At 41.3% G+C, this 26,354-nt stretch overlaps 1 protein-coding gene across 4 annotated transcripts in view; it reads left to right on the forward strand.

Moving 5' to 3' along the window:
* Positions 1-26,354, forward strand: part of scn8aa (sodium channel, voltage gated, type VIII, alpha subunit a) — a 55,690-nt gene that overhangs the window by 12,662 nt on the left and 16,674 nt on the right. The window contains exons 3-20 of one of the 4 annotated variants that reach the window (XM_054772646.1): positions 1,699-1,816; positions 3,122-3,212; positions 3,933-4,061; positions 7,667-7,758; positions 11,576-11,797; positions 12,074-12,137; positions 12,271-12,412; positions 14,036-14,242; positions 14,642-14,923; positions 16,375-16,689; positions 18,026-18,161; positions 18,394-18,632; positions 19,667-19,840; positions 19,974-20,330; positions 20,410-20,883; positions 22,416-22,533; positions 23,273-23,427; positions 23,778-23,951. In XM_054772646.1, coding sequence (XP_054628621.1) covers positions 1,699-1,816; positions 3,122-3,212; positions 3,933-4,061; positions 7,667-7,758; positions 11,576-11,797; positions 12,074-12,137; positions 12,271-12,412; positions 14,036-14,242; positions 14,642-14,923; positions 16,375-16,689; positions 18,026-18,161; positions 18,394-18,632; positions 19,667-19,840; positions 19,974-20,330; positions 20,410-20,883; positions 22,416-22,533; positions 23,273-23,427; positions 23,778-23,951 — 3,489 coding nt within the window. Of the gene's footprint in view, positions 1-1,698; positions 1,817-3,121; positions 3,213-3,932; positions 4,062-7,666; positions 7,759-7,973; positions 8,066-11,575; positions 11,798-12,073; positions 12,138-12,270; positions 12,413-14,035; positions 14,243-14,641; positions 14,924-16,374; positions 16,690-18,025; positions 18,162-18,393; positions 18,633-19,666; positions 19,841-19,973; positions 20,331-20,409; positions 20,884-22,415; positions 22,534-23,272; positions 23,428-23,777; positions 23,952-26,354 lie in introns of all 4 variants that reach the window. The other 3 variants (XM_054774332.1, XM_054771838.1, XM_054773463.1) reach the window with 3 other exon arrangements.

The following is a 26,354-nucleotide window of genomic DNA, read 5'->3' on the forward strand; positions in this document are numbered from 1 at the left end:
GTGCTTGTCAACACATTGGAAATTGCAGGAGATCATTACTAAATATAACAGTCTGACTCACAGTGTCACCTAAGAACATTAAACTCATCACACAGCGACTTAACACTCAAAAGGTATAAATAATAATACGTTTATAATAAATATACAAACATGTACCAATACTTGTTTAAAATGAGAAAAAGCAACTATTTAAAAGTTTTCCCATAATGCATTTTGTCTGAGCAAAGCATTTCATTGGAGACGAAGTGGCATAGAAAATGAATGGGGATGGATGGTGCTGCAATGCTGCCTCTGTCGACCAGAGGGAGCCAGAGAAGACCAGAGCCCAGAAGGAGGCTGACGTCATTGCAGCGCCCAGCAGGCACCATTGAATGTGTTGCTCAGATGCAACGCTGCTCCTCTTCTCTGCTCCACTGGGGTAACTCCACTTCATTTTTCTCTAAAACCGCACCAACTAGTTTGTTATTTCTACCGTCTTCCTGAATCAATTTGCACATGCGCAGTAACTTGGAATAGTCCACTGCATGAGAAAGGAGTCCAAACGAACATGATAGATTATGCATTTTTATGTAGTTTTAAACATGTGAATTTATTTTTTTTATTTAACCTTTATTTAACCAGATAAATCCCATTGAGATCAGGATCTCATTTGCAAGGGTGACCTGAAAATCAAGTCTAAAGCAGAAGTACAAAAAAAATCAATAATATGTTTTTATGAGATGTTGGGGTCCCCTGGAAATCTCGGGTCCCCAGGCAATTGCCTGTGTTTGCCTAATGGTAAGTCCACCCCTGGTTCTTGGATACGTTTTGTCTGCATGAGTCATGTGACTTCCCTCCCCTGCCCAATAACTGACTCGACATCTCCAGCCCTCAGCATACTCTGCAGGGCTTAATGTAGTGAGGGCGGCCTTGTTAAAGCACGCGGGCCCATATCACTTGTGAAAATGCACAGCGTCTCATTAAACTTTCATGCGATTCACCATATTTTATTTAAACAATTATGAGGTTATCCACAGTAAGAGGCTTGCCAGCTTCTTTTGGTTTCTCAAAAAAACCTCAGCTGAGCATGGGTGGGGACTGCATGGGCGATGGCAGCTAAACGCAGGATGCCTTTACACGTGCACACATACGCGCATGCAACCACATACTGGTTATCCAGTGGACAAAAGTAAAAAAAAAAAAACACATTGTGATCAATCAGGTGAGTTAATGGGACAACATGCTAATAATAGAAACAACCTGGCAGCCGGTTTTCTTTCTTCAAATGTGTTTTGGTGAGTATAAAAAGACTGTATGATCTGAATGTTTTGTGCAGTTGCTCACATGATCTCTCATCCTGGCTTATCTACGTCATGTATCCCACCGGAATACATTAGATTGATTGTCTTTTGAGGTGTTTTGTGTGCATAGCGCCAATCATAGTTTTATTTAGAACATGTTCACATAACTACTGAAGATCTCAGTTAGGGTTTTACAATGTATCCCTGACAATCTGATCACGTTTTTTCCCAAATAATTGATTCAACTGAGGAGAGGTCTAATTGTACGTAATGCAGGACAAATGCAGAAAATCTCTGGTGGTATACACTGACCATGCATTTCTAATTCTAATGATTATCTTATTGTGTTGCATACATTTGCCTTTGGCTTTGAACTGATTAATTCCCTCTTTCTCTCTTTTTCTTCTTCTCTCCACAGACATTTATAGTGCTAAATAAAGGGAAGACAATCTTCCGTTTTAGTGCCACACCTGCCTTGTACTTCATAAGTCCTTTTAATCCGGTTAGGCAAATAGCTATTAAAATTTTGATACATTCATATCCTTTTAAATGCTTAAATGCAAAGGCTTAAGGATTGCATGCTGTTGTGTATTATTCATGATGACATGTCCTGTCTGTCTACGTGTAGCGTACGTTTCGTATTATGAGCGCATGTAAGAATGCAAAAATGACTAAGAGGTAAGAGAGAGGAGTTATATTCTTGTGCAATCGTGACATTTTATCTAGAACAGTGGTCTCAAACTCAATTTCACTGGGGGCCAGTGGAGGTAGAGTCTGGGTGAGGCTGGGCCGCATCAAGTATTGGGAGTAGGGCTGGGAATCTCAGGGTACCTCACGATACGATACAATTCACAATACATCCACGCGATAACACCACTGTTAGTTCAGTGTTGGTGTTTACTAAGAGCTTGCCCGGATGTTGCGGGTCTAGTCGCGGGCCGAAAGATATGATTTGGTGGGCTGCAAATGGCACGTGGGCCGCGGGTTTGAGACCCCTGATGTAGAAGAACTTGTAGATGTGATTTTGAGATGAGAATGACCAGTATAGTATTTGCAGAGAATCCTGCCGTTGACGGACTGCCAGAGTGAAAATGACATTGGAACTGATGCAAAATTGATACAAGACTTTCCTCCAAAAACAAGAGAAGCCCGTCTCATTTTCACAGCACTAATACATACGTCCGCTAGGGGTGTAACAGTACATGTGCTCGTTTTTAGATTATTCGGTATGCAGCATTCCGTGCGGTACGGAGGCATATCGAATTCCCACGCCGAGCACATTCATTTGTTTTGGTTTTCATTGTTTTTCATTGGGCCGTTAAATTGACCGGCATTAGGGCGCTAAGCTGATATGATTTCATATTGTGTAGTTATTTATTTGTCTAGAATTACTTGAAAAAAGAGCTATTATTCAAAAGATGTATTATTCTCTTGCAGGCTGATTTCTGTAATAGAGAAGACATACAGTACATTACATTACATACGGTACATTGTTTCATTCCAGAGGTCCAGATATTTTTGCACCATTGAAACTTTTTGGCAGTCACCGTACTGGACGCTCTCAAGCGTATGCTGCCCTATTAAATGAATACAATTACTTTTTAAGCACTACCTTGTCATATGCATGCAATCAATGTCTAAGATTACATGACATCAATATCTTTTATTGTACTTTGTCCAATGTTTTGACAAAAGCAAATCCTTATATTCTGGTCTTTTTATCTCTTCTGTCCTTTGTTTTTAATAATGCATTTTGTGTGAGTTTTCATAAATTGTGTTATAATTGTAATGTTTGTACCTAATTGCTTTCTCAAGCCTTCTTTTCCTTAATCTACTCCTCACTCTTTTCAGCATGATCATTATGTGTACTATTTTGACCAACTGTATATTCATGACCTTTAGTGATCCTCCCGAATGGTCAAAACAAGTAGAGTAAGTACACTTTTTATTATTTTAGCTCTTGTGTCGTGCATAATAATAATAACAGTTTGCAGTCAGCTGCAGTTTGTGCCTCTCTTTGTCATACATTTCATTCTTGAGCTTTAGCACAGTGGAATATTTTAATGTCAGTGTTTCTCAGGAGATGTCCTTTTATTTGGGGATGGAAATTAATCTTGAGTATCTTACATCAACATTTTCAAAGTTATCACAATTGTCAATTTCAAATCATGGCCTTTGTGATTATGTTATCCTGCTTAAATTCTGTGTTTTTATTGCTATACGTCCATGCATGTGTTAACAGGAGGCATTTTGGGTGCCCCACCTTCGGCATTAATTAAAATGTTTTTAATTAATATTTACAATTGAAACTGTAACCCCAGAAAATTATTGTACTTCAATGCAAGTCACTTTTTGAAATTGTTATCATTATAATTTCATTTGTGACAGTGATATATCCTCATATACTAATATCATAAAAAAAAAAGAATACATTACATTTATTTGCTATTTGGAATCAGCTGGTATCCTTTCCTATTTGCCATATATGGTTTCTTTCCCTATAAAGTGAGCGAGGCATAAACTAAAGCTGCTCAAACAACAAATATTTGATCGTTTCACCAGAAACACATTATAATACAGTGTTATGCTTCTGTACGTGTGCATATCCATCAAGGATTCTGGAGTGATTCTGTCAACACTTTTGTGTTTCAGGTACACATTCACAGGAATTTATACATTTGAGTCTCTTGTAAAAATTACGGCGCGAGGATTCTGTATAGACGGGTTTACATTCCTCCGAGACCCATGGAACTGGCTGGATTTCATGGTCATCTCCATGGCGTAAGTGTGACTCTTCTACCTGTTAAAGCTGATATAAGCAGATATACTGCAGTTGGTGGTTTAAAAAGTATGTTTGAAGAATGTATACTTTCACTGCTGACAACTCATCTTCTGCATTTTCCTCCATTGTTCTGAGAGACTGCTCTTGGGGAATTAAAGGTTTCCACACGACGCACCATGGCCTCCCTGACAGCATCCACATCTCAGACCCTCTCATCTCATTTTTTTTTACACCTTTTGACATCTAAACTCTTCTTCTCTAAAACATTGAATGCAAGGCCTCTCAACTATACTATGTGGGTGTGGCTGTCCCAAACAGACTCTACACACTTAAACTCCATTCATTGGTTTCTTTCTTTCTTTCTTTCTTTCTTTTTGGAATCAACCCATTGGAATGAATAAGTGTTTTGAGGGAAGGAAATTCATCCCAAAATACTACGGAAAATGTAGTTTAAAATCAATGCAACTCAACTTATCACCACTCAAAGTAGAGATAGGTTTGACCAAGCAATCACATGTTTTATTACACTTTGGAATGTGTGTTCTATTTCAATAAGCACTGCCTTTTTTGGGGGGGGATACACTGAGCCATCACTAGGCACAGTCATGACTGTACATGACAGCGATCCCTAAGTCCCTGTAGCACCACATTATGTAATAACACTGCATTTTCTTTTGAAATCAAATTTTTGAATGCATTTTGTATTAAACTTTGCTGCATTTTGTAATAAAAAAAAGCTTTCAAAGCAAAGCAGCATTCTCATTTTGTAATAACTTTCGCAGTATGTGTCAAGCTATCACAAATTGCAACAAAGTTTATTACAAAATGTTATTACATAAAGAGGTAAAAACTTATTACATTTTACATAATAATAATAATTATTACATAATGTGGCGCTATACTTCATTAGTTAGCTTTGTTTTAGTGGCCTGAAGCATATTCATTCATGCAGGTTAATGCTCATTAGGGTTTGCTGGAGCCTATCCCAGCTGACTTTGGGCGAGAGGCAGGGTACATCCTAGACTGGTCGTCAGCCAATCGCAGGCCTGAGCATATTCTAAACATAGAATTAAAGAAGAAAACAAAAACAAAAAAACAACAGCAAAAATGTAATGGAAAAAAGGTGAAATGTTGATAATACACTTACCATTTTCCGATATATAAGCCGCATCCACTAAAATTAGAGGAATAAAAGATTTGTACATACAGTATAAAAGCCGCACCGGACTATAAGTCGCAGGTGTCTATGCCATAAAATGCGATATTTTGTGCACAGAAAGACATTACACAGAAAGATTTTTTAAAACTTTTAATAAAATAAATGCTTTTTTTCCCAAACAGTGTGTGCCAAACAGTGCTGCAACACGGCTAATTAAACATTAGCCTACCAGAATAATCATTCATTGCCATCCTCTCAGGAACTAAAACCACGAAAGTCTTCCTCTTCCATGTCAGAATTGAACAGCGTTATAATTCCTTCGTCACACACGTCGTCGGTCTCTCTCTCTCTCTCTTTCGGTGTCCTCATTTTCATCTGGCAGTAGTCCAGCGTCTCGAAACCCGTTGATAGTGTTTTTTCTGCTTCACGCTGTAAGGATCCACCGACAGACTTGTGCAAAATTTACTCTTCTCATGCGGCCATCTGGTCTCTGTGTAGTTACCCAGTCTTCAAGCACATATTCCAGTTCAGGCCATTTGCTTTTCTTACCTCTGAATTATCTGAATTAGATTATCTTTTTGCTTCGCGTCAGCTTTTCATGTTGCCATCCCCAACGTCTGACCATCCAGTCATTGATGCTAAGCTTACACGAAGTAGCCCTGTTTCCTTGTCTTGAGAGACAACTTGATCACCTTTAACTTGAATGCGGCATCAGATCCATTTCTTTGTGTGTTTTCTACGATGGAAGATTGTAACTACCGGGTTGTCACTGCGCATGTGCAAAACTCGTCTACATTGCGGTACAGTAGGGAGTGGTATGCACGTAAACGTTGGTTGCGACCCGCCATAAACAAAAACAAGAAGAAGAAGAACACGTGTATATCCGGTCGCCTATTTTTCAGCAGTCGATGATATGACGTGTACGCCTTTGGCGCTACGTAGAATGCGTAAGTTATAGGGTCACTTGGGGAATTGCTGGATATTACACATTATTTCTGCTGGAGTTATCGCTCTCAACTCCATAAGAACCACGGTACAGACAGACCAGAGGTACCATGGTCCGCCTTTGAGTCATCATAGTGCGTCCCGGCGCATGCAGGTATGTGTCAACAATGCGATCGCTGCACAAATTCCAAATTCCAGGCAATTCCCAGGGGCACCCCAACATCTCATAAAACTGATTATTGATTTCTTTTATATATTACTGTTTTAGTCTTAATTCACGTGTCAAAACTACAGCGTTTCCTCGTTTATCGCGGGGGATAAGTTCCCAAAATCGTCCACAATAAGTGAAATCCGCGAAGTCGCCAACTTCATTTTTTTCATTTTTTTTCATACATTTTTCTCAGACAGGCAATAACATTTTATTACATTTCTCTCTTGTTTAAACACTCTCGAAAAAGTTCAAACCTTCGTTTGAATTTTAATAATCAACCTACAGGTTGGACACAAGAAATTATTAAGTCACTCCTGTGACCATGCCTTTTCGTCCTGGCGCCGTTCTGCTGTACTGTAGCGTTTTTGTATCCGTGTTAAAACATATTGCTGCAGTCCTCCTCCTTCGAACCAAAGATTAATTTACAAGCTAGCAAGCAAGCAAGCCAGTGATGACACAGGAGACACGGCAGGGCGGCACGAAGGAGATTGATTGACAATGGCCTACAGCCAATCAGGAGGCAGTAAAAAATAATAGCACAGGCAACACAGTAGGGGTCTAGTTCTGCTACATTTTCACCCTTTTGTCTGCAGTGGTTTGGGAGTAGAAGCGTTACCTTCCACAATAAAATGCATAGTCATGTAAATACATTAAGAGTCCAAGTTTAAAACACACACATTGTTTTAAAATGAGAAAATGACTGCAATATCATGTTATTTTGTTGCCCATTGCACAAATTGTTGCCAATTTTCAGGCATCTAGTTAATGTGGCTAGTGACGGGTAGTTAGGCCAGGCATCAAGTTTAGCCACCATAAACAGTGATACATTTGTTGTAACAGATACATAAATTCTCAGGGCGACCAGTCCAGGGTGTACCCCGCCTCTCAGCTGAAGTCAGCTGGGATTGGCTCCAGCATACCCCCGTCACCCTAATGAGGATAAGCAGCATTGAAAATGGATGGATGGACACATTCTTAGGGCGAATAGAAAGAGACAATGATAGCTAGATAGACACTTTTCAGTTGAAATATATATCAGAGCTAATTGGAGGATGTCCAATGGGATACATTGTGGTGTTTAATTACTACATATTTATGTATGTACATTTTCTGGGACACCCTGTATGTACAACACCACATCATCAAGGAGTGTCCATGTAAAATAGCCTCATTACTTGTCCATGCCTGTCATCTTGCAGCCCCTCTGCAGTAGTGTTGTGTGAACTGCTCTCCATGGTCACATGTGCACATCAATAACAAGCTGTTGTAACTGTGGTTTGATCCTGCAGGTATATAACAGAGTTTGTAAACCTAGGCAATGTCTCAGCTCTGCGCACGTTCAGGGTGTTGAGGGCATTGAAAACTATTTCTGTAATTCCAGGTAAGACAGGATTGGGCGGGGATTCATAGGGGCAGGGTTGGTGTTAGATGTGTGTGTCTTTCTTTCCTTTTTTTTACCTTCCACCCTTCTCCTCCTCCGTGGACAGGCTCTGTGAGTGGCGTCGTTTTTCCTCCTGGTTCGGTGGTGTTGTGCTCTTGCCGTGTGTGGTTTTTGTCATCGTGTTTGTTCTGTGTGTGATCCTTCCCCTATTTCAGATATATAACAGAGTTTGTGGACCTGGGCAATGTATCTGCGCTGAGAACGTTCAGAGTTCTCCGAGCATTGAAAACTATCTCTGTGATTCCAGGTGAGACTCAGTTTAAACACTAAGGCTGATCCTCTCACCCTTTCTTTTCTACTCACTATTCTTATGATTACGATTATGATTTAAGCAGCAACAAAAGGATTGGAGATAGCCATTTTTTTGGTTCTTTTTCTCCTCCAAAATTATCAAAAATGGTACCAATACATTTTTGATAGGCTTTGCAGTCTCCTTTAGGGCCCTCCAATGTCTCTGCACTCTTCTCCTGCCCCAGTAGCACTCTCATTATGAGGCTGGTTTCCAAGGCAGCTGCGTCTCTCTTCTAAAATAGCTTCTTTCACTGGCTTTTCCCAATAAGCAGATGCCCTTTTCTTTAGTGAAGAAAATTGTCGATGAAGCATGCTCATCTTTTTGACTGAGGCATTTTTATCAGATAAGAATAGATAATAGTGTCTCAAATTTCTCTTTATCATAAATTAATGTGCAAGTGAAACAAAAGGCTCAGTCATTTTGCTGCACTTTAAAATAAGAGACCATAGTGGACCCCTTCCCTTATATATGCTGAAAACTCACCAAGATATTAATGTATGAAGACTGCCAAGCCTAGATTGCCAACATATCTTATGCTGCATGATGCTTTTCAGTCACTTGCTTTTACAAGAATAACCTACCAAGAGCTTGGCTGACAAATGGCATTGAAAGTTTGATTTGCCCTCCTTTTGTTTTTTTAGTTTGATTATTGATTTTTTTTTCTCCTTTTTACAGCCTATAGAGGGAAAAAAAAGAATCAGTGTGCTCAATTGTAGATGTGCTGGATGCAGATGGGATGGGTAAATGGCCTGCTGACCTTTGAGGGTGATCTAGCTAGCCATCGATAGAGGATGTTGAGAAGATGCCATGCTTCCTGTAGATAGCCTCACAAGGAAACATACTTAGAAGAATGCATGTTTACAAATATCTGTACACCAGGGGCAAGATCAATGATATCACTTCTGTTGGTACAGTAAAATATGCAGTGTAGGATTTAATTATTTTCTTGGCAGGTCTTGTACATCGATAGATTATTTATTAATCCTATGAGAAAATTAAAGATGACTGAGTGAGTCAGTACACGTAAGCCTGGTTTATGCTTCGGCGGCCTCTCGGGCACTGTCTCGATCCTTTCATAGCTCTTCGTCGGGGTTGAGTGTGCGATGTGCAATTTTCTGCCGAAATGTTTTTTGGAGAGTAATCAGAAAGCATCCATGACCTTCATCAACCACTTCACTTGTTAGCTTGCTAGTAATTGAATTAAAACAGAATTGTGCCTTCATATAGTTCATTAGTTACTATGGAAAGTAATTATGATGTTAATTAAAAAAAATTCAACCATGTCAAAGAATTTGGATTTAGCTTTTTAGTGGCATTGAGAGATGTTTGATGAAGTTATAGTTACTCACAATTGCCATTGTTCACTAAAAGAGCTATTCAAAGGTCCCGACTTGTTCACGAATGTCACATCTGTATGAGCGAGCCGGCGAGTGGATAACAGCTGTTATATATTGTTGCAAAATAACACGACACATGTCAGTGTTGGTAACGGTAATGGCATTGTAATGTTTGAAATAGTAATTAATTTAAATATCGGTTACTGGAAAACAGTAGTCACATAGTTAGTCACATTGTTACTCCCAACACTGGTAATATATAATAATAATAATAATAATGAATTTGCCTTTTCAAGGCATCCAAAGCGCTTCACAATGAAGTGAACCATTTCAGTCACTTCTTAGTCACACACTGACTACATTTGTAGTCACAGCTGCCCTGGGGTAGTCTGACAGAAACATGGCTGCCAAGTGACATTCATACACCAGTGTGGGCCAGCACTGGAGGCAAGGTGGGTGAAGTGTCTTGCCCAGGGACACACCGACAGTGACTGGGTGGAGAAAGCAAGGATCGAACCGCCAACCCGCCAGTTTCTGGACGACCTGCTCAACCTTCTGAGCCACTGCCGCCCCAGTGAACGTGACGGTTGTAACATATCGATTAGTTCCAGCTCCAATAACACTCTCTCTTTTGGAAGCTAACAAGCTAAATAGTTGACGAGTGTTGGGGTTGCTCACTGAGTTGACTTTCCAGGAAACACTTACACATCCCGCACTCGACCATGGCAAAGAGCTATGAAAGGATCAAGGCATGGGTTGAGTGGACAGCATAGTGCCTACAAAAAAATTATAATCGAGCCTTAACATAGGCTAACAGCCTAGCCCAACCTAAAACACTTGACGTTCCTCATTCTTTGGTCACCTTCCACATTTGTATGTTCAGCAAACTGCTTCATATTTAAACGTTTTATCCTCCTCTTGGTAATGCTAAAGAAGTTAGCATGCTTGTGTTTCTTGAAGGGGTAGTGGAAAAACCTTCTTCCCCACATTGTACTGCTCCCTATAGAGTTGGAGTGTAAGCGCAACCAAAAAGTGATGGACTTGCCTCATCTAGGTCATGTCAAGGTGAAAAACTTTATAAATCAACGAAAGAAAGTGTTTTGATGAAATTAAGTACTAAAAGCTTTTTTCTCACATTACCCATAGCCTAACGATAGGTTATACTCTACGACAACAATAAAAGTGTATATAACGGGTGAAGCCACTGTAACTATACATGTAGAGGCAGAAGTGAAAAAATGGGGTCATCCTGCTTCCATATTTGAGTTCCTGGTGGGCCCATGTGAACGCTGCCAGAGGATCTGAAGGTAATGTGACTTTGTCTATAGTATGGATGAGACAGACTGCAGGGTCGCGCTATGGAGAGTCAGTGCTTACATAATGACACCTTTCACAAGGCAGTTCAAGAAAGTGCCCAAACTTGGCACTGGCATTGAATTGCTCGTGTTCAGCCTTGGAGTTTAAATGACCTGCATGTTGGTTTCTAGCCCCCCACCCTGCCTGTGCCTCCCTCTCATGGCCCCGTGTTGTGCTGCTGTGCTCTCTCTCTTTTGGCTTTCCTCTCTTTTCTGCGGCCTTCCCCCTCTCTTTCACTTAATCCATCATTGGCGACAAAAAGAAAAACATCATTTTTTTTGCTCATTTTGAAAAGAGTGGGAAGGCTGTTAAGTATTTATTGTTTGTTTTGTTTTTAGAGTTGTATGTTATCTGCCATTTTTGCTCAAAATGTATAGATATACAGTATAATTAATCCTATGATGGCAATTAAAATGACAATCAATTACTGCTTACAATAAAATAATGAATAACATTATTTACTGGGATGCGCAGCAAGTCAGTACATTCCATACATAAAGATAACATCTCAGTATATTTTAAGTAATTGATATTTTTCATCATTACTACATATTCTGAATGTAATTACCGGTAAATATAAATGTTTTATTATACATAAGTATAATGAGTCTACATCCAGCTGCTTTTACTCAGAACTGGGTGTTAGAACCAGTTAAGAGGCCAATTTGTAATAATGACAGTTAATATTGAGAAGACGGTTCATACCTGCTGCATGGTTCGCTCCTGCATCATCTCGTTGTGCTTTGTGTGCGTGTGCATGGCTCCTCCTCAGGCCTGAAGACCATCGTGGGTGCCCTCATCCAGTCTGTCAAGAAGCTTTCGGACGTGATGATCCTGACCGTCTTCTGCCTGAGCGTCTTTGCACTCATCGGCCTGCAGCTCTTCATGGGAAACCTGCGCCACAAGTGTGTCATCTGGCCCATCAACGTCACTGAGAGCTACCCGCCCAACGGCAGCAGCAGCTTTGACTGGGACGAGTACATCATGAACAAGAGTGAGTGGAGGCCAGGCTTTGCTGGCGGTGAGCTGGCGTGGCAAACTCTGAGTACGAGTCAGCCAATATTCTGGAACAAGAAAACAATATGTCATTTTGGCACCGGGGAGACAAAAAGAATTGATGTGAAATGAGCTGAATTGAAAATGCATGAGCAGGCTGAAGTTAGAAAGTGGCCTGAATGAATTGACGGACATTTTGCAGTATAAACAAATCCTGATGTAATAGAATATGCCTGGAATGAGTCATTGTGCCTCTGTTGTGTATTCTCTTCAGCAAACTTCTACTTCCTGCCTGGCCAGACAGATGCTCTTCTCTGTGGGAACAGCTCAGACTCTGGGTGAGTGTCTTCTTGCCCTTCCTAATTCTACCAATACCTGACTTTGTTCATCCATGTGCCTGCAATGGGATGAGATTGCAAGTAAATAGTGCTGAGTCATTCGGAGTCCTCATTCCCTCCCTCCCTCCCTCAGCCGCTGCCCGGAGGGCTATACATGCATGAAAGCTGGGAGGAATCCAAACTACGGCTACACCAGCTTTGACAGCTTTGGCTGGGCCTTCTTGGCTCTCTTCCGACTCATGACACAGGACTTCTGGGAAAACCTTTACATGCTGGTAAGCTGGACATGTCCACCTTTATCCTTATTTCAACTGGAGGCTAATGACAAAGAAGCTGCAGCAGCACAGTAGTCAATACATTGATTGAAAGGTCGATAGAAAATTAACCTGAGTACATTTTTATGAAGCCAAAATGACATTCTTGCTTTCCTCTATATACAAATATAAATAAATATATAAATATAAATAAATATATATTTAGATATAAATATACACACACACACACATACATATACATATATATATGCATATATATATATATATATATATATATATATATATACTCGCCAAAGACATTCATGTGATTGACTTGCTGTGGCAATTCCTGGCAGGGAAAAGCCAAAAGAAAAAAAAATATATCCATTAACTTTTAACTGTCATGCCAATAAGTAGTTGGAGGTTTGGTGCTTCAAGCAAACAGGCCTCTCTCGTGCAAATGGTTAGGGTTGATTGTCACATTATGCAATAGCAAAATAATTATTTACATTCTCTTCCAATGTCTTTCCTCCTCCATGTTAAAGTATTCAATGAGTTCATGCAAAGTCAGAAAGAATACAATGACACACACAAGCATTATTCAAAGGGACTGACAGCTGGCTGAAGATGCAATTGTTTTCAACCAAAAAATACAAGAACACCATCACCAGCTAGCATATGTTACCAATAGTGGTTTAAAAGAACAGATTGTACAAAAAATGTCTATATTTCTCCCAATTACAAAATAAACTGCATAAAAAAGTGTCATAAATATTTGTTTGACCCAATAAAATAACTTCTTGGCGTTCATGTCACTCAGGGCTGTCTGGTATTCACGTAGATGTCGTAGCGTGTCGTAGCGTGTTTACATTCATGTTATAACAATAAGCTATACATTCAATGATAGCTAACGTGAGTAGCTAACTTTGCCAAATAGATAATGCATGTGCATGTGTTACGTCTAGAGGCTTTACTTACTCAAAGCAGGAAGACGGAGGGATATAATGCTTTCAGCAGATTTGATGTTGGTGTCCTCTAAGGCAGCTTGGTAACCCATTGCATACAGTCTCTTTAAGAGCATACATGCTGCACATACTGCATGTAGTTTCTGCATCAGAAAAATGGTGGATCAGTTTGCTCACCTATAGCTGGTTGCTGCCATCCTGTCTGTCTATCTGTCTGTATGCACAATAGCGCTCTGAAATGGCGGAGTTGCCTCCACATGCAAGTGCAAGGAAGGAAGTATAAAATATTAAGTGCGCAGGATTGGCCAATGAGGGAGATGAGACATGACGGGAACATCCCAGCTCCGACTTTCTATTTTTGCTCCTGACTTTGCTGACATTCAGCTCCATACAGCAGCCCTCCTATCAATAATGGTTATATGCAGCCATGTTGGGTCCTAAATGTTGAGCACCCACGTTGGTTCATGCTACACCTTCAGTGTGGGTGAATGTATTTATACAGACTGCTTGAAAGATGCTGTGTTTTGTTGTATACACATCTCAGTGCTACATGTCAACCGCATTCATTATTGATGAGAGAGGGAATTTTCTTTTGAATATCCCACAGTGTGAGGAAATATGTTACATTTTAATTTCTAATCAAGCTTTCTCCCTTCTTATGTATTCATTCTCCCTGCAGACCCTGAGGGCGGCAGGGAAGACCTACATGATCTTCTTTGTGTTGGTGATCTTTGTGGGTTCCTTCTACTTGGTGAATCTGATCTTGGCTGTGGTGGCCATGGCTTATGAGGAGCAGAACCAGGCCACCATGGAGGAGGCTCAGCAAAAGGAGGAGGAGTTCAAGGCCATGCTGGAGCAGCTCAAGAAACAACAGGAAGATGCTCAGGTAATTGTATTAAAATATCATCCAAATATCCATGAAATTTTCAAATTTACTGTATTACTGAAAAAAAAAGTCAAGCACATTGTTATTTCTTTATTAAGTCCAATTACAGTTATTTACTTGAATTCCAGAACAAAAAGAGCATCCCATGCATACATTTTTTGGTTATTATTTGTGCAAAATGGCCAAATAAATAACAATAACATGTTTTATTTTAAACATGCTTTGATAGATTTCTATGTTTCTCATGTTTATCACATACATACATACGTTTGTTAAGCATAGTACATTGATTTGGTCTGAGCTGCAACCTTAAATATTTCTGTATGCGGCCCTTGGTGGAAAAAGTTTGGACACCCCTGTGTTAAGTCATCGTTATGTTGTGTTTATGTTTCTTGTTAGACTGCAGCCATGGCGACCTCGGCGGGAACAGTCTCAGAGGATGCAGTGGAGGACGATGGAGGAGGGCGCCTCTCGTGCAGCTCCTCAGAGATGTCCAAGCTCAGCTCCAAGAGTGCCAAAGAGCGGCGCAACCGCAAGAAGAAATGGCGGCAGAAGGAGCAAGAGAAGGAGAAAGGTGACAGTGAGAAGTTTGTCAAGTCCGAGTCAGATGACGGTAGCAAGAGGAGCCGCTTCCGTTTTCCTGATAACCGCCTGGGACGAAAGTCTTCCATTATGAACCAGGTAAGAACAAAATCTTTCTAAACACTGGCGTGGACATCGTCCTGCAACTCATATTGTGAGATTTGGGGTTATGGCAATATTCCTCTTATGTGATTCTGTGTGAAAGGCACAGGTCAATAACTGCTGGAGTTGCTATTTACTGCTCTTCATGCCCCAGTTTTGCAGGAACTCTGTCTGATAGAGGCTTATCTGTCCAATGTGATAACGTTGGACAAAAATTCCCCTAATTAATTCAATATATGAATGAAATTGAAATAATGAAATACTCTCAGAAGTAATGAATTACATAAATGTTTCATTTTGCATTGCAAAGCGTGTTTCTAAAATGTACAGTATGAGGAAAACCCTGAATCAATTCAAGCTCAGACAAAAAAAGTCTTACATGTGTTGTTTCAGATGTTGTGTATTGCATGTGAAGTGGCTCATGAGCGCAGATGAGTGAGTAATGTGGCGACAGGAAAATATTCCTTAAAATGATCAGTGGTTCATATTAGCAGTGCTGTTGCAGCTTGGTGTGGCAAACAGAAGAACATATAGTGGCCAGATGTGTTGAAGCACACGTCCAGGCGCTGAATAATTCACAGTGATTACATGAATGTTTCAGAAGGTGCAATTCTGCAGCTTTGCAACGGCCTCTCGTTGGCTCCGCCAGCTCTCATGTTGTGTATAGTGTGGGCTTTAACAAGCAGCAAAACAAGACATGCAGGCTTTATGTAATGTGACATGTTTGCTTGCAAATCTCTGTTAACTTTACATTCAGCAATAACAGTGACCAAAACACCTGATTCCATCTCAGCTGCTGTTATTTACTGGGAGGTTTTATTAGAAGCTGGATCGATAGTTGGCATCTGCACAGATTGACGTCATCATGACTCTTGTTCCTCCCCAATGCTATTTTGGTTATTCTGTGTGACCTTGGCAAGCGTCAGATATCACTGACCCAATTTTCTCCTTCTTGTTTATTAAGTCACATGACTGCTTCAGCAGAACGTGCCTCCTAGGGGAGCACTGCATAGCGTGTTGCATTCAATTTCCTACACCCCAAAGACGCATCCATTCATCGATTTTCTGTACCATTTAACCTGCCCGTGGTCACGTAGGGAGCAGGAGCCTATCCCAGCCTACATCAAACAGTCTGTTTGGTAAACGGTGTGACATCATAGCAGCATGACACACTGGAACTTGCCAATTAATGAATTACCTGTCAAACACATGACTGACACACAGAAAAAGACTCATATTCACACAAATGGGTAATTTAAAGACTACTATTACTGTAACATGTATGTTTTTGGACCTTGCAAGCACAGGGCACCGACCTTCAAGTTGTGTTAACGACCCTTGCACTGTATTGCTCTTTATCCTGATGATCCAACTGATTCTATTGATTGTAATTTAGAAGTACCCTCATTTTCTTCTCACCCGTATATCTTCTTCCTGCTCCTGTCTAGTCCCTTCTCAGCATACCTGGCTCACCCTTCCTGTCCCGCCACAACAGCAAGAGCAGCATTTTCAGTTTCAAGGGCCGCGGAAAGGACGTGGGTTCAGAGAACGAGTTTGCTGATGACGAACACAGCACGGTAGAGGAGTGCGAGGAGCGCCGGGGCTCCCTGTTCAGCCCGTACCGGCGGAGCAGTTACAGTGGCTACCACGGCAAGAGAAACAGCACGGTGGATTGCAACGGCGTTGTGTCCCTCATCGGCCCTGGGCCCGGTGGACGCCTTCTGCCTGAGGTGAAAATAGATAAGGCAGCTACTGACGACAGTGTAAGGAAGTCAATGAGTAGACCTATCAAGGCATGGCCCCTCCGTCCCTCTCGTTCGTTCCTTTCTTTCTGATCTGTCATTTTTGCAAGTCCGTATGTATCTCTTGGCTCAGCGCTCGCCCCGCTCGTCTCCCCTCCCCCAACGCCTGCAGTGTATGCTGCCCTCCATAGTTAAGCAAGGATGGAGACATACTGTACATACATCGCATTGTAATCATGTTGAAGGCAGCCTTCAATTTGATAGGTTAGTAAAACTAGTACTGCCACTGACTTCCAGGCAATTTTTGTGTTTGACTAATTGATATGAATGTCAGTGTATGGTGCACAAATACTTAAGCAAAGCTATTGAAACCCGACATTTTTTTTCATTAGTTTTCTACTGCTTCTCAATTGACATTTACATAGAAGTGACAAAACACAATTCCTTTTGACAAACAGCCTACAAAGATGAGTTATCATGCTCCACTGTGTCAATGTGTTCCTCCTCCAGGCATTCAGGGCCTCTGCAAGCCTGTGTGGGTAGCTCTACAGTAGGTGGTGGAGGAGACGGCAGAGAAACATTTTTATCTGCTTCCCTAATGCATAGATCACATCTCAAAGCAGATAGAAAAGTACCGCACACACCATTCTATCAGGCCTTGATAACAATAAAAGAAACACAGGAGGGCTGCTGTCCTTGTTCGTCTTGACCTTTCTCTGTTTTCCTAACTTTCTCAGATTAGCGCTACTAGATTGAATTAGTAGTGTGATGATGACAGTTAGCATGGTAGATCCAGAGCAGAAAAAGCATGACTAGTAAGTAGAACAATGGCTATGTTGTCTGTAGAAACCTGTCCTCCTTTTTGACTTGGAGCATGCTCATGCATGACAACTGGACTGACATGATCAACTCACTTTCATTTTCTCTCTTTTCAATTTTTGCTATTTAAATGATAGTAAGATATAGTAAGTGGTAATCAGTATGCAAGCAAAAGTAGCTGCAATCTAAAGATTATATTGCAATGCAATAATGCCTCTACCATTGCATAAAAGGCCTGTAAATACGTTCTTGTAGAAGCAGCAAAAAAAAATTATTGAATTCAGACAAACTATTAAAAATGGCATAGGTAGTCTTGAACTCGACTGCATGCATTTACAGCATCCAAAATCCGTCCCTTAACCAGCATTGAGACAAACAAATTAATCATGCCCTGATGCCTGCCCACAGTAATCTGAATCTCAACTACTTTTTACTGCCAATGCTGTTGTGCACTTCCCTCCGCCTGCCACCGGTGGCAATGTGGGATGGTGTTCATGTCCTCTCCATGGGTGCTTGATTCTTCCTCTCCTCCTGACAGCCAACTACTGAGGTTGAGGTGAAGAAGAAGCTGTCGGGCTCCCTGATGGTGTCTGTGGACCAGCTCAATACCTCCTTTGGGCGGAAAGAGCGGGCCAACAGTGTCATGAGCGTCATTACCAACACACTAGTGGAGGGTACTGCCTCTTTAACCCAGCTTTTTAACTTGTTTTCTTACTATTCTTTAACTAGGGCTGCTCTCATTGGTTGGTTAGTTTGACATGAATTTCCTGCTTATCTGCTTTGCATAACCCAGCAATATCAGATACATACATACAATTATTTTATCATTGAAGACCTTTGCATGCAGTTAGCTTCAATCACGCAGGTATGTTTGGTTGTGACCTTTTATCCACACTATGTCTTCAGAACTGGAGGAGTCTCAGCGCAAGTGTCCGCCATGCTGGTATAAGTTTTCTAACACATTCCTCATATGGGAATGCTCCCCCACTTGGTTGAAGATCAAGGAGATTGTCAACCTGATTGTCATGGATCCCTTTGTGGACCTGGCCATCACCATCTGTATCGTCCTCAACACGCTCTTCATGGCCATGGAGCACTACCCCATGACCCCTGACTTTGAACATATGCTGTCTGTGGGCAATCTGGTAAGTGTTACTTTTACATTTACCCCCCTGCCCCCACCTCTACACCCGCTTCCCTGCACTGGTTGGGAGGACGTGCTTTTGTGTTGCCATAGTGGAACGAGCTTGTTTCTCCGCTGGTTGGCTGACTAGTGGGAGGATTGCATTAATATTTCATGAAACCTGATCGATGAGCCACTCCAAGATGTTGCCTGAATCATAGCTTGGCTAACTCAACATGACCTTTTCCATCATTAACAGTAGTTGTACTAGTGTACTGTGTCCCGAAGAAAATGTCTAAGTGGAATTTTAGCTAATTCACATGTGATAGTTTAAGGTCTTCACTGAAAATCTGCAGATGAGCCCAAACACTCATGCTTTATTTGCACTGCATGCTACTACTCTACAACATTGCTCTACTCACTATTGATAGTTTTCCATTTGCAAAACCAGTTACTCAGAGGTACTGTTTCTGCTACTTCATCAGCCAGTACAAATGATGGTATTACGACATTATGGTTACATTTTTCTTTTTTCTCCTTTATTGAGTGTTTACTAGGAGTTACCTTAAGAAACACCCTTTTAGACCTATACTGTTAACTTACAAAAACAGATCACTGAATATCATTTATTAAGGGTCCAAGTTTTGAAGGCTCATTTTCAAAATTACACATAATTATATGTCTGCGTTCTATTTGTATTTGATATTTCATTTTATGCTTTATTGATCCCTGGGGGGAAATTCTAGTTTGCACATTGAGGAGAGATGTCAGAATAAGGGGGATGTGACCTTGGCAGTGTGCCATAGCATTTCTCCAGCAGCCAAGTCCTACGTTACTTATTATCATTCGGTGGATCTTGAACCTTGCAGTGCCCAAGCCAAGTCCTTCCAGATTAAGCTACTGACACCACGTTACGAATATTTGCCAAATGGCCAAGCTCAGTAAATGGACTAGCTATCACAACTCTCTATCGTTTCATATCGTTGCACGCCCAGAGAAGAGTTATGTCGAACATAACATTTGTGTGTGTTTTTTTCTGACCTTAACTCCTTCCAGGTCTTCACTGGAATCTTTGCAGGGGAGATGATGTTCAAGCTGGTGGCTATGGATCCCTATTACTACTTCCAAGAAGCGTGGAATTGTTTTGATGGCTTCATCGTGACGCTGAGTTTAGTCGAGCTGGCTCTGGCTGATGTCGAGGGTCTGTCTGTGCTGCGGTCGTTCCGATTGGTAAACACTCATTTTCGGTCTTCCCTTTAGCAAAACCTAATTGAAACATCCTGTGGAAATATGCTGTATGTCTCAATGTTTTGGTACCGCTGAAATATCCAGACTAATTTGCTTTCCTCACGCCATTTTCCAGCTGAGAGTGTTTAAGCTGGCCAAATCATGGCCGACTCTCAACATGCTGATCAAGATCATCGGTAACTCAGTGGGGGCCTTAGGGAACTTGACTCTCGTGTTGGCCATCATCGTCTTCATCTTTGCCGTGGTGGGCATGCAACTGTTTGGCAAAAGTTACAAAGACTGCGTGTGCAAGATTGACGCCGACTGTGAGCTGCCACGATGGCACATGAACGACTTCTTCCATTCCTTCCTGATTGTCTTCCGGGTGCTGTGTGGCGAGTGGATTGAGACCATGTGGGACTGCATGGAGGTGGCAGGCCAGGCCATGTGCCTCATCGTGTTCATGATGGTCATGGTCATTGGTAACTTGGTGGTAAGTGTCACTGGAGAGATGCTTCAGAAGATGCTGACAGATCTGTCGCTTACCTTTTTCTTTTGCTCCATGTCCAAAGGTGTTGAACCTGTTCCTTGCCTTGCTGCTGAGCTCATTCAGTGCTGACAACTTGGCTGCAACGGACGACGACGGGGAGCTCAACAACTTGCAGATTTCTGTCATGCGCATCAAGAAAGGTATTGCGTGGATAAAAGCCAAAATGCGTCTGCTAGTGGCCAGTTTATTGAGGAAACCGCCGATGGAGGATGAGCAGAAGCCTTTGGATGACATGTATGACAAGAAGCTCAACTGTATTGCCAACCACACTGGGGTGGACATCAACCGAGAACTGGACTATGCAAAGAATGGTAATGGGACCACCAGTGGCATTGGCAGCAGCGTGGGCAAGTATATGATCGATGAGGATCACATGTCGTTCATCCACAACCCAAACCTGACCGTCTGCGTGCCCATTGCTGTTGGGGAGTCTGATTTTGAGAACCTTAATACGGAGGACTTCAGCAGCGAGTCGGACAATGAAAACAGCAAAGAGGTTCGTACTTCTGTTTGATATGGTATGCATCATTGACATGTACTCAAGTACTTTTTGACACCCTCTGTTAGCATGCAGTCATGTGAAAAAAATGAGAACAACTCATTTATGGTGGCCCCTGTGGGTTGTGCTCAAAATGCTTTAGAAGACATGCTGGCATACATGTAATACAGTCAATGACTTGAGGGCAATTAGTTGCTACGTCTTGCCCGTGCCCCTGCAAAGACAGTTTGCTTGATGGCAGCCATGTTTTTCAACCAAAGTTCAAATTTCACAGACACGTTTTTCTCAGTACATTAAGGGTGTGTATCAAATTTGTTGATAAGCTGAACACCCTGAAGTTACGGTAGATGTTTTGTAGAGCTGTATGAGAAATTTCAAGTCAATCTGTCTTATGAGGCCAAACTTTGGAGTTTAAAAACAGCGCCACCGTGGTGTGTATTTCTCAGAAAAGTAGGCGTGCATGTTTTGCCAAATTTTCATACTTTTGTGTGCAGCAGTTCAGAAGTAGAAGCGTTACACAAACGCAAACAAACCTCATAGGCGTGTCTTACTTTTGTCACATAACTCTCCTAAAGGAAAAGTAGAGTCCGTTAGAGTTCAAGTAGAGCTGTACACATTGCTTTCAATTCACTGGACAGAGAATCCTATCTTAAATACAATAACTCAAGTATGGTCAAACCTCGATTTTCGTATGCCTCAGTTTGCCCTGTATTATATTATATATTCTTTATCACGAAATTAAGTGCCCGGACAAAGTGCCCCATGGGTTGCCGACTCACTGTTGATGCATGTTTCATTGAGTGTGACTGCTAAATAACCCGCCATGGGGCCAGAGAAAGTTTGAGAAACTTTGATGAAGAAGGTGAGAAACAATTAAATATGATGTCTACAGGATGTACGGAAGGTGTATTTTTTGTTAATATTTTTGGATGCCCAAACGCCTCCCTGGTGAGGTGTTCCGAGCATGCCCAGCCGGGAGAAGGCCCCGGGGCAGACCTAGGACATGCTGGAGGGATTATATCTCACAGCTGGTCTGGGAATGCCTTGGTGTCCTCCCGGTGGAGCTGGAGGAGGTGGCCGGGGACCGGGAAGTCTGGGCTTCCTACTGAGACTGCTGCCTCCACGACCCAGACCCGGATAAGCGGAGAAAATGGATGGATGGCTAGATGGAACAGATTAATTGGATTTACATTATTTACTATGGGAAAAATTGCCTCGTTTTTTTTGGACGTTTTGGTTTTCGTCTGACCTTTTGTAACGAATTAATACCAAACAACAAGATAGTTGGTGGCCAAGCTGGCAACGTGAATGAAATAGATACAGTACTTATTGTGAGTGGTTTTGTGTTCAATAGTGTTGTTATGGTGTTCATTTCAATATGGATTTTTGATGAGCTTGAGGGTATTTTCCTCTTGGAGATCAAATAATGTTTACATTCTCTAACAGACTGTTCATAAAATGTATGTGTTTAGGAAACCTTTCATTTTTTTTTCAGTTTTTTCACACTTAAAACATCTGTGTCTTTGCAGCTGGATGACACCAGCTCATCCGAGGGAAGCACTATTGACATCAAGCCAGATGTGGAGGAGGTGGTGGTGGTGGAGACGGTGGAGGAATACATGGAACCAGAGTCATGTTGGACAGATGGTGAGACCACTGCTCCCATGGCACACATTACCTCAGGTCCACAGCGCCGAGACTCCCTTGGGCAGAATGAAAATGATAGGGCAGCTGGGTGAAGGACAGTTTCATTATAAGGGGTTACTCAAGCATGGTGGCTATTTATCATCTCTGCCTGACTCTCTCTCACCACTGATCCCTAAATGCCCTCAAGATATTTGTGCATCATGAATACTGTTAGCCCTGAATGGAAGAGTTTTTTTTTAGGTGAACACGTGGTCATCTTCCACTTACATTCACAATTCCTGATTTGGTTTAAGAATTACCTTGGTAATATAGTCACAGTTCTTGAGATCTCAACATAGGCCGGTTCAACAGATGGGTCATTAACGGTTTAAATTGAAGTATGTGATACATCACTGTTGTCAACTATGACAATGTTTTTCTTGGTAATTTTATAAGCATACAGTTGCCTTCTTTTACCGTACTGTAGATTTTTTATTATGTATTTTACCCATTCCCAGAAGCAGTCAGGAGTTGAGCTGTCTAATTAATTTGACCTATTTATCCATGCCATATTTAAAACCACATGCTGAGGTATGAGGCGCGCAATCAAGCAAGAAAATGGCACCATCCCGCTGAAACTCTTGTAATCTGCAACTTAGTACAGGAATGAATCCTGCTTTAACATGGCTGATCACTGATTTTTTTTTTTTTTTTCACAAAAATTAAATCCTAATCTCCCCCTGTGTACACTTGTGTGTAGCGTGTGTTGCCAAGTACAAGTGTTGTGATGTTGACATCACCCTGGGATGGGGGAAGAGCTGGTGGTTCTTGAGGAAAACTTGCTACCTGATTGTGGAGCACAACTGGTTCGAGACTCTCATCATCTTCATGATCCTCCTCAGCAGTGGAGCCCTGGTGAGTGGTGTCTCGTGATCAAGTTAGAACAAAGATAAATGTACAATGTGGTGTGGCGGTGAGGTGTCAAAAAAAGACTGGTGTCGCTATCTTCCTGCTGGGGAGGTGCCCTTAATTAATGCACTGTAACATTTATGATTATCAGATGGGATGCGAGGCTTGTCCCAGAGCACGTCAAATGCTATTTAAATAACAGTAAAGATTTTTGCATATGTGGATTAGCTGTAGTTCTTTAAAATACTGATTTATTTCCCCTGTGAATCACTGTTGTGATTTCAGTTGATTAGCAGGATTGTAAATCATTAAGGTGTCTTTCTGCCGGTGATGCATGTGTCCTGTTTCTCCCAAAGGCCTTTGAGGACGTGTACATTGAGCAAAGGAAAACCATCCGGATCATTCTGGAGTATGCAGACAGGGTTTTCACCTACATCTTTATCCTGGAGATGTTGCTGAAATGGGTGGCATATGGCTTTGTCAAGTACTTCACCAACGCTTGGTGTTGGTTGGACTTCTTCATTGTGGATGTAAGTCCATCTCTTGTCTAAATTAGAGCTTTTAGTTGGCCTTCAGCCACACCCTAGTCAACACTGCATTGCAACAGTTAGTTACTGTGATATATGTAGTATAACAGCATAACAGCAAGCTATTTTTAAAATATTGATATATAATCCAATGTGTTTCGCTTCCTACTCCAGTAGTTACCCGTACCATAAATTAGGTTAGATTTTGACGTATTAGGTACTGTTTATATGTATAAAGGCATGGCTTTTATATGGTATAAGGACTGTGTTTAAAAAGACAATCCTGCAGTCTGTCCACAGTCCATTAAGTGGACACATGCCTTTTACTTCCCAATCCCTGTTGATATACCTGGTTTGCCCCTCCGAGAGGCTTCAATATGTGCAACAATGCTCTTGCTTGTAATGGTGGCAAAATTATCATTGCATAGTCTGTTGCCTTGCAAGGTGAAATGAAATGCTTGATGCAACATTAAGTATGTTTACATGCAGTCAAAGAAACCCTGTCATAAACGGAATATTAGAAATAACTCGGTTGCGCACAGCCATGTAAACACCAATAACCCTTTTGAAAAAACGGAATATGCCCATCCCGATTGAAAGGAACATTAATTCATGTTCTACGCATGTTCTATTTGAAAGGAATCTTGTTTCTTTGGCAGGAACTACTTGTAAACATGGCGACACGCAAAATCCCACAAGTTTGGAGCGAGGAGGAAACAAGTCACCTCATTAGTGTGGTGAAAGTCAGGAACATTGTATCTTTTATGGAAGTACCGCCATAGCGAAATGTATCAGAAGGTGAGCGAGACGTTACGCAAAGCAGGGTTTGTAAGAAAGCATCTTCAAAAGTGTCCGGGAGGCTCTGGTGGATGTAGTATGGATATGGATGGCATGGCTCCGGCTCCATTTCCTATTTCTTCACGTTCTCGTCTTCCATTAATGAAGAAAGTGAGACAGAATATTGTCAAGTACTGGTGGTGGGTCAGTACGAGCACCGAAGTGCAAACAAAGGCGTTCATTATCCGCCATGCTGCTGCTGTTGTTGTTGTTGTTGTTTTTTTTTCACATTACGCATGTAAACGGGTTATTCCGAATGTTTCAGAAACCATAATATTGACTTGAACTCAAATATTGACTGCATGTGAACATAGTTATTTTGAAATAAGACCAGAAGAAAGTGCTCAATCAGTCAATCAAGAATTGAGCTGATTGATTACAGCCATATTCAAGTCTTTCTCAGAGCTATGGGATGTTTCAAAGAAGTGTCTTTGTAAAGCTGTTGCTGCTCTTTTTTGACATTTTGATATGAGCCTTTGTTCCTTTTCTATGTGAACTTCTCTGCTCCTCGTGTCTTGTGTCAAGTTTGAAGGACCAGAAAAGAGAATGTTTTTCACTCTATTCGTAAGCACATAAACAATACAAAATGATATGATCACTTTGTAAGATTAGATTATTTAATTCATGAGAACGATTTAGTATAGCAAAGAGATCTATTCCACATTGATGATAAAATACAAAACTTTGCAAATGCATTTGAATAGAATAAGAATTTCTCTGACTTCAGTCCTTCTTCTTGAACTAAATACTTCTCCACAGTGTCAAACACCTCAGCCCAAATCTGTGAATGGACTCCCATCAATGGCTAGAAGTTACCACTGCCGAGTAGTATTACAAGCTTCTCTAAGACAACACAAACCCTCTGTGGAAAAAGCAAGCATCAACATACACTCTCAGATCATGCACTCTTCACTCATTTGTATGTGCAAATCTCACATAAGAATATTAGAAGAAAGATTTAGAAGAAACCATTCACACATTAGTTTTTTTATTTGTACTGATTCTGGTTGTTGCCATTGGAGACTCCGTCCCTGTAGGTGTGTTCCCAAGCACTTGGGATGATGCATCTTCCCAATCAATCAGTGTGTTACCAAGCATAAGAACCTTCTCTCCCCTTTCCCCATCCCCTCTTCACTCCCTCTGGAAAGTGTAACCTCAGGAATGTGATGAAATTGTGCTGAGATGTAATGATGGTGGGTGACAGGCACCTGGTGGTAAGTTTGGTCTTCACTAGCGCTCCCCCTTCAAAAAAGCAAAAAAGGTTGTGTGATTGTGTTGTGGTCTGACTGACTGTGCCTCTGCTGTCCCGTGTTGTGGGGTGCAACCATTGCCCTGGACTCGGAAAGGGGGGCGGGGCACCATCATTAAACCAGCCAATGTTATTCTCTGTGTGAATGTGCTTGACTCCTTTCCACATTACCCTGCTCTTATTGCATCTTCTATGTTATCCATTTATTTTGTGTCTTCCTGAGTTTAACTATTAGAACTTGTTTTGTGTTCATTTGAACATCAGGGCGTGAAAGATGCAGAAGCATTACCTAACAACTTTACTTTAATATTTGGTTTGAA

Source organism: Dunckerocampus dactyliophorus, chromosome 1 (genome assembly GCF_027744805.1).
Source record: "Dunckerocampus dactyliophorus isolate RoL2022-P2 chromosome 1, RoL_Ddac_1.1, whole genome shotgun sequence".
NCBI lineage: Eukaryota > Metazoa > Chordata > Actinopteri > Syngnathiformes > Syngnathidae > Dunckerocampus > Dunckerocampus dactyliophorus.